Below are 8,566 nucleotides of genomic sequence, written 5' to 3'. Positions count from 1 at the left end.
AAATCAGCATAGCGGAACACGGGAGCATCTGTGGGTCAAACAAACGCAAAGCAACAGAAAACCACACAGGCAGCATGCAAAGCATGTGTGTAAGACTGGCTTCTCATGGCCCAGAACGCAATAGTCCCTTCCACAGGGAAGAGGAAAAGCCAATCATTGGTAGCAGTGGCTGTCAGTCTTATCATCTCAGTACACTGCTTGGAGTAGGGCCATGTTTTTCTCCAGCCATTCAGTCAGTCAGTAAATTAAATCCAGTCGGCACAGCAAAACCCAGCAAACACCACAACCGAAAACAAACAAAAAATAACTATTCATAACAAACCAAAGCATCAAGAGAAATGAAAGAAGCCAAAACGGGGTTAACAGGAAAACATTGACAGAAATCTAGATGTTTTCCAAAGCACAAACTGCATGCAACGAAATCACTCAAATGTCGTAAAAAAAAAAAAAAGATGACAATTGCAGCCCAGAACCACTCAACACATCCTCCTCCAGCATGCCACCGCCACCCAACCCAGGTTTCCCTGGCAACCGCCCACCGGTCCTTATGGCGACGGGGTCCCGCCCCCCACCACCAAGCCCCACCCCCCCAACGGAAGCAAGAAATGTTATTTTCTGGGTTTTATTTCCTGGTTACCCAGAGTGCTCTCTACCTGCGCACGCGTGCTCGGAGACCGCTGATGCTTCGGGAGCGGAAGGCGTCCATGGCCGACAGATCTCTCAGCTCTTTAACGGGAGAGCCGGTACTTCGCCGCGACGCCCGCTGCCATTGACGCCTGCTGCTGCTGCTGGTGGGCCTTCGCCATTTTGGCTGCCCGTAGGCTGGGACCATGGCAACGTGGCAGGAGTGGAGGGTGGAAGGTGTGGGGGGTAGGGGGCAGGTTGGTGTGTGTGAGATAGGGGGTGGGAATTGTGTGTTGGAAAGAGGGACAGAGTAGGGTGGGCGAGGGGAGGTGAGGGCGGGGGGAGAGAGGTAACGGCCAACAGGAAACGGAAATCAGGATATGTCGCCCATCACGTCAGAAACGGCCCCGAACGACCACCAGGTGACCAACGGAGACACGGGCAAGGGGGTGGGGCACGAAGGTCAAAGGGTCAGAGGGCGAAGGTCAGGGGATGAGCAAAAGAGAGTGTGCCAATAGCAATGGAGGGATCCAAGGTGTCAGGGCCCACCCACAACGCAGCACCCAGTCAGAGGAGGGGATGGGGGGGTCAAGTCAACCGAAGAGTAAACAAAAAACAAACAAACAAAAACAAGTTGAGAAAATTAACAGCAGTAAAACACTATGAATCGCACAAATAGGAACAGAAATATCAGAAAGGAAGGAACAACTATAAAGCAACAGGGAGATAAACAGCATCAGCTTTTTCCACAACAAACACAAACTACTCCTGAAAGAAAATGAGACGTCATCACATTGAGCAGCAAGAGAAGAAGCCGACGTTGCCATGACTCAGGAAGCATCCCAAAATGGCACCCTATTCCCTCTACAGTGCACCACCCTATTGGTCAAAAGTAGTGCCCTGTGAAGGGAATAGGCTGCCATTTGGGACACAGAGATCTGTTATAGGAGATGGACTCCGAGCAGGAGGGTTCAAATCAACACAACTGAAACAACCAACTGAAGAGATCGGCACGGCCTGAGGAGGGTTAATATAAACCAATGAACACAACAAGGGGGAAGGAAGAGGTTAAAGGTTAAAAACAAAAATCAACAACAAAATGTCAGGACCAACTGAGAGGAATGTGTTGGATGAAGCAGGTGTCGGAGGAGAGCACGGCTGATCTAAAAACACAAGAACCAATAGATCACGAACACATGATCTACTGTCTAACTACAAACGGACGTCTCGTATACTACGACACATTGTCCAAGTCTAAGACATAGTTGGATTCTGTAACCACTAGAGAGGACAAGTTACAGGAGAAACCACGTTTAATGTGAGAATACTCTAATGATGCCCTCACTGCTTTGTTTTATTTAAAACGTTCATTACTATATAAAAGCTGAAAAGAGCCCCTGGTACAACGACCAGGTTAATATCATACAGCTGTCTGATATGTGTTTTTACACCTGACATGCATCTCTCCAACTCCTACAGAGGTACAGTAGATAGAGTAAGTATACATAGGAGCAGGACAGGGTCAGGGGGTCTGGGCCGGTGGGAGGGGGTCAGGACAGGGTTAGGGGGTCTGGGACAGAGGGGGTCAGTACAGGGTTAGGGGGTCAGTACAGGGTTAGGGGGTCTGGCAGGGTGGGTGTCAGGACCGGGTTAGGGGGTCTGAGACAGTGGGATTGGGTTCAGTACAGGGTTAGGGGGTCTGGGGTCAGGACCGGGTTAGAGGGTCTGGGGAAGTGGTCAGTACAGGGTTAGGTGGTCTGGGACAGCTGCTGGGGGTCAGTAACGGTTAGGGGGTCTGGTACAGTAGGGAGGGGGTCAGGACAGGGTCAGGGGGTCTGGGACGGAGGGGGTCAGTACAGGGTTAGGGGGTCTGGGACAGTGGGATTGGGTTCAGTACAGGGTTAGGGGGTCTGGGACAGTGGGATTGGGTTCAGTACAGGGTTAGGGGTCTGGGACGGAGGGAGGGGGTCAGTACAGGCTATTAATAGAATGATGTTGTTATGTGTTACTATTGAGAGTTACATGGGAGTGTGCTTGTTACTATGGTGCGTTACTATGGGAGCATGGGCGTTGCCATGGAGGGCACAAAGAAATCAGGAAGTGACATTTTGAGCGCCAACAGAAGAGAGGGAAATCAGGAGGAGAAAGAAGGAGAGAGAATCTACTCTTCTCCCCAAAGTCACCACAGAAAAAGCAAGGGAAGTGATTGGGAGTGGAGGGGGGTGGGCCCCAAGTCCATGGTCAACTTTGGTGGATAAGTCAACTTGCTCACAGAATTAAAAAAGAGCGATTCTAGACGATGTCAGTCAGGTCAGGACTTGATTATGACAGAATTCCAAGCTGGGTAGATTTTGATTGACACTCCAAAGGAACCATTAGGGTGGCCTGGTTATGGGTAGAGGGTAGGATTTAGGTGGGACGGGGTTCAGGAAGTCACTTTTGTGAGTGATTTAATTATTAGCTTTTATTATAAGATTTTATAATGTGATTTTATTTGGGGATTATTTCTCTGAGCATCTCTTTAATAGATTGCAGTGAAACAGCTGCCCTGATGAGAAAAACCCTTTGATCGAGATCGAGAGACAGAGAGACAGAGAGAGAGAGAGAGAGAGGAGAGAGAGAGAGAGACAGAGAGACAGAGAGAGAGAGAGAGAGACAGAGAGAGAGAGACAGAGAGAGAGAGAGAGAGAGAGAGAGAGGAGAGAGAGAGAGAGACAGAGAGACAGAGAGAGAGAGAGAGAGACAGAGAGAGAGAGAGAGAGACAGAGAGACAGAGCGAGAGAGAGAGAGAGAGAGACAGAGACAGAGACAGAGAGAGAGAGAGAGACAAAGAGAGAGAGAGACAGAGACAGAGAGAGAGAGAGAGACAGAGACAGAGACAGAGACAGAGAGAGAGAGAGAGACAAAGAGAGAGAGAGACAGAGAGAGAGAGAGAGAGAGAGAGAGAGAGAGAGACAGAGACAGAGAGAGACAAAGAGAGAGAGAGACAGAGAGAGAGAGAGAGAGAGAGACAGAGACAGTGTACAATGACACTTCGTCAATGACACGACAGAGAGACAGAGTGAGAAAGAGAAAAGACTAATCTCCTCTCTCTCCACCTCTTTGTGTATCTTGTGGTAATAATGTGCGTGAGTTGACAACAACAACCAACAGAAAATATTTACCAACAAAAACTAACCACCAAAACAGAAATGATCACCATAGCAACCTGTGGGAAACCAAAACAACCATCACACCACAACGACAGTCATGCGGAGTCCTGTGTTACCTTGACAACACCAACCTCCTGTACGGCCATGCGGTCACAAGATCTTCAATGAGTAGTCATGTGACCCGGCCGTGTGTGTGTGTGTGTGTGTGTGTACCTCTTGGGCCTCTCATTGAGGCTGGTGCTGCGAGCACGGAAGCTGCTCTGAGTGTCCTGGGTGTCATCGAACGGCATCAGAGCATTAGAGCGCAGACCCTGGAGAGAGAGAGGAGAGAGGGGGAGGAGAGAGGAGAGAGAGGGGGGGGGGGGGAGGAGAGAGAGAGAGGAGAGAGAGGGGGAGAGAAGAGGGCAGAGAGAGGGGGGAGAGAGGGGAGAGGAGAGAGGAGAGAGGGGGGGGAGAGAGAGGAGAGAAGAGAGGAGAGAGAGAGGGGGGAGGGAGGAGAGGGGAGAGGGGAGGGGAGAGGGCTAGAGAGAGGGGGGAGAGAGGGGAGAGGAGAGAGGAGAGAGAGAGAGGGGGGAGAAAGGGGGGAGAGAGAGAGAGGAGAGAGAGGGGGAGAGAAGAGGGCAGAGAGAGGGGGAGAGAGAGGAGAGGAGAGAGGAGAGAGGAGAGGGGGAGGGAGGAGAGAGGGAGAGGAGAGTGGGGAGAGAGAGAGAGAGGGGGGAAAGAGAGAGAGAGAGGAGAGAGAGGGAGAGAGAGAGGAGAGAGAGGGAGAGGAGAGAGAGAGAGAGGGGAGAGAGAGGGGGAGAGAGAGGGGGGAGAGAGAGGGGGGAGAGAGAGGGGGAGAGAGAGGAGAGAGAGAGAGAGAGAAAGAGGAGAGAGAGAGGAGAGTGAGTGAGAAGAGAGAGAGGGAGAGGAGGGAGTGGTTACAAGGAAAATGTCTCAGGAAACAGGTAGATGATGTGTAAACACAGAGACCACCTACCTTGGTGATGTACTGCACAAAGTCCTTTCTGAAGGTGAGTCGGCAGCGGATAAACCACATGGAGATGACATGGTGAGCCAACGACACAATGTACTGGTTAAACCTGGAGACACAATGTACTGGTTAAACCTGGAGAGACACAATGTACTGGTTAAACCTGGAGAGAGACAATGTACTGGTTAAACCTGGAGAGAGACAATGTACTGGTTAAACCTGGAGAGAAACAATGTACTGGTTAAACCTGGAGAGAGACAATGTACTGGTTAAACCTGGAGAGACACAATGTACTGGTTAAACCTGGAGAGAGACAATGTACTGGTTAAACCTGGAGAGACACAATGTACTGGTTAAACCTGGAGAGACACAATGTACTGGTTAAACCTGGAGAGAGACAATGTACTGGTTAAATCTGGAGAGACACAATGTACTGGTTAAACCTGGAGAGAGACAATGTACTGGTTAAACCTGGAGAGAGACAATGTACTGGTTAAACCTGGAGAGAGACAATGTACTGGTTAAACCTGGAGAGAGACAATGTACTGGTTAAACCTGGAGAGACAATGTACTGGTTAAACCTGGAGAGACACAATGTACTGGTTAAACCTGGAGAGACACAATGTACTGGTTAAATCTGGAGAGAGACAATGTACTGGTTAAACCTGGAGAGACACAATGTACTGGTTAAACCTGGAGAGACACAATGTACTGGTTAAACCTGGAGAGAGACAATGTACTGGTTAAACCTGGAGAGAGACAATGTACTGGTTAAACCTGGAGAGAGACAATGTACTGGTTAAACCTGGAGAGACACAATGTACTGGTTAAACCTGGAGAGACACAATGTACTGGTTAAACCTGGAGAGAGACAATGTACTGGTTAAACCTGGAGAGAGACAATGTACTGGTTAAACCTGGAGAGAGACAATGTACTGGTTAAACCTGGAGAGAGACAATGTACTGGTTAAACCTGGAGAGAGACAATGTACTGGTTAAACCTGGAGAGAGACAATGTACTGGTTAAACCTGGAGAGAGACAATGTACTGGTTAAACCTGGAGAGAGACAATGTACTGGTTAAACCTGGAGAGACAATGTACTGGTTAAACCTGGAGAGAGACAATGTACTGGTTAAACCTGGAGAGAGACAATGTACTGGTTAAACCTGGAGAGAGACAATGTACTGGTTAAATCTGGAGAGAGACAATGTACTGGTTAAACCTGGAGAGAGACAATGTACTGGTTAAACCTGGAGAGAGACAATGTACTGGTTAAACCTGGAGAGAGACAATGTACTGGTTAAACCTGGAGAGACACAATGTACTGGTTAAACCTGGAGAGAGACAATGTACTGGTTAAACCTGGAGAGAGACAATGTACTGGTTAAACCTGGAGAGACACAATGTACTGGTTAAACCTGGAGAGACACAATGTACTGGTTAAACCTGGAGAGACACAATGTACTGGTTAAATCTGGAGAGACACAATGTACTGGTTAAACCTGGAGAGACACAATGTACTGGTTAAACCTGGAGAGAGACAATGTACTGGTTAAAACTGGAGAGAGACAATGTACTGGTTAAATCTGGAGAGAGACAATGTACTGGTTAAATCTGGAGAGACACAATGTACTGGTTAAACCTGGAGAGACACAATGTACTGGTTAAACCTGGAGAGAGACAATGTACTGGTTAAACCTGGAGGGAGGGAGGGAGGGGGGAGGGGGGGAGGAGAGAGAGAGAGAGAGAGAGAGAGAGAGAGAGGGGATGGAGAGAGAGAGAGAGAGAGAGAGAGAGAGAGAGAGAGAGAGAGAGAGAGAGAGAGAGGATGGAGAGAGAGGAGGGAGAGAGAAACGGAGGGAGAGAGAAACAGAGAGGAGTTAGAAAATGATAGAGGTAGAGAGTGAGAGAGAGAGAGGTAGAGAGAGAAACAGAGAGAGAGAGAGAGAGAGAGAGAGAGAGAGAGAGAGAGAGAGAGAGAGGTAGAGAGAGAAACAGAGTGAGAGAGCGTGTGTGTGAGCGTGCGTACGCATTTGTTACACGTGTGTGTATCGGGTACTCACTTGGAGGGGTTGGTGTAGGGCAGGGAGATGGCGAACACACTGACATACTGCTCTGCTACAAAGTAAGCATAGAGATGTGGCAGCCGCACCAGAGCTACAACACACACACACACACAGTTAGCATGACATAATCTAACCTTGCCATGTGGCACCATCATCAACAGGTAAGGATGTAATAGGGTCACTAATTCTACAACTGAACAAGTCATCTTCCCAGTAAAGACACTAAAGTATATAACATGACTGTGTGAGGAATATTAGGTGTGTTTCCCATATGTAAACATTATATAACATGAACTAGGAAGTGAAATACAAAGAATCCTTCACACATTCATTGGCTGATCTAACTTCCTGTATATACAGATCCTGTTCTCTGATTGGCTTCCATCTATCAGGGCGTGTTTAACTAAGGTGTGTTCTCACTGGACAGGAATTCCAGCATGGGTGACGCCATGGCGACGGTTGCCGAGATGTGCGTCAGCTTGACGATGAGGGCGGGGAGGAGTTTAATCATGATGTCAGGCATCTCCACGGTGCACATTGTCAGGGCAACCACACACTGCTTGGCACAGCGGTATATCAGCCCTGCTTCCAGACACTGAACCAACTCCCTCTGAGAGATAAAGATGGCAAGAGAGAAGAGAACAACGATGATGTTATTTATGATCAGATTATGAGATGAAACTCTCAAAAAGGCACAAGCTGTTTTTACCTGCCCGAGGATTATGGTCACTTGCCCAAATGTTTTATTTTCTACTTAGGCCTACAGTCGCAGATGCCATTAATGGAATTGTCTCTCACTCAAACACCTAGTGATTTAAATTCAGCAGACACTTTTTACCAGCTATAGTATCTAGTGATTTAAATTCAGCAGACACTTTTTACCAGCCATAGTATCTAGTGATTTAAATTCAGCAGACACTTTTTACCAGCTATAGTATCTAGTGATTTAAATTCAGCAGACACTTTTTACCAGCCATAGTATCTAGTGATTTAAATTCAGCAGACACTTTTTACCAGCCATAGTATCTAGTGATTTAAATTCAGCAGACACTTTTTACCAGCCATAGTATCTAGTGATTTAAATTCAGCAGACACTTTTTACCAGCCATAGTATCTAGTGATTTAAATTCAGCAGACACTTTTTACCAGCCATAGTATCTAGTGATTTAAATTCAGCAGACACTTTTTACCAGCCATAGTATCTAGTGATTTTTACCTGCCTAAAAAAAAGCTACATTGAATAGACCAAGAAAACTCATCAACGTGCTAACGACTATCACAGAAAACTCATCAACGTGCTAACGACTATATCACAGAAAACTCATCAACGTGCTAACGACTATCACAGAAAACGCATCAACGTGCTAACGACTATCACAGAAAACTCATCAACGTGCTAACGACTATCACAGAAAACTCATCAACGTGCTAACGACTATTACAGAAAACTCATCAACGTGCTAACGACTATCACAGAAAACTCATCAACGTGCTAACGACTATCACAGAAAACTCATCAACGTGCTAACGACTCTATCACAGAAAACTCATCAACGTGCTAACGACTATCACAGACAACTCATCAACGTGCTAACGACTATATCACAGAAAACTCATCAACGTGCTAACGACTATCACAGAAAACTCATCAACGTGCTAACGACTATCACAGAAAACTCATCAACGTGCTAACGACTATCACAGAAAACTCATCAACGTGCTAACGACTATCACAGAAAACTCATCAACG

The 8,566-nt window shown here is 47.3% G+C and overlaps 1 protein-coding gene across 1 annotated transcript in view; it reads right to left on the bottom strand.

Moving 5' to 3' along the window:
- Positions 1-3,989: 3,989 nt before the first annotated feature.
- LOC118959021 (tuberin-like) overlaps positions 3,990-8,566 on the bottom strand; it is a gene marked incomplete at its 3' end in the record, with an annotated part of 25,836 nt that continues 21,259 nt past the window's right edge. Inside the window, 4 exon segments of the mRNA XM_036974389.1 lie at positions 3,990-4,087; positions 4,756-4,858; positions 6,814-6,907; positions 7,237-7,426. Of these exon segments, the coding sequence (XP_036830284.1) occupies positions 3,990-4,087; positions 4,756-4,858; positions 6,814-6,907; positions 7,237-7,426 (485 nt within the window).

This window comes from Oncorhynchus mykiss, unplaced genomic scaffold, assembly GCF_013265735.2.
Source record: "Oncorhynchus mykiss isolate Arlee unplaced genomic scaffold, USDA_OmykA_1.1 un_scaffold_518, whole genome shotgun sequence".
NCBI lineage: Eukaryota > Metazoa > Chordata > Actinopteri > Salmoniformes > Salmonidae > Oncorhynchus > Oncorhynchus mykiss.
The sequence above is the reverse complement of the archived record's forward strand: the minus strand, read 5'-3'. Positions and strand labels throughout refer to the sequence as shown.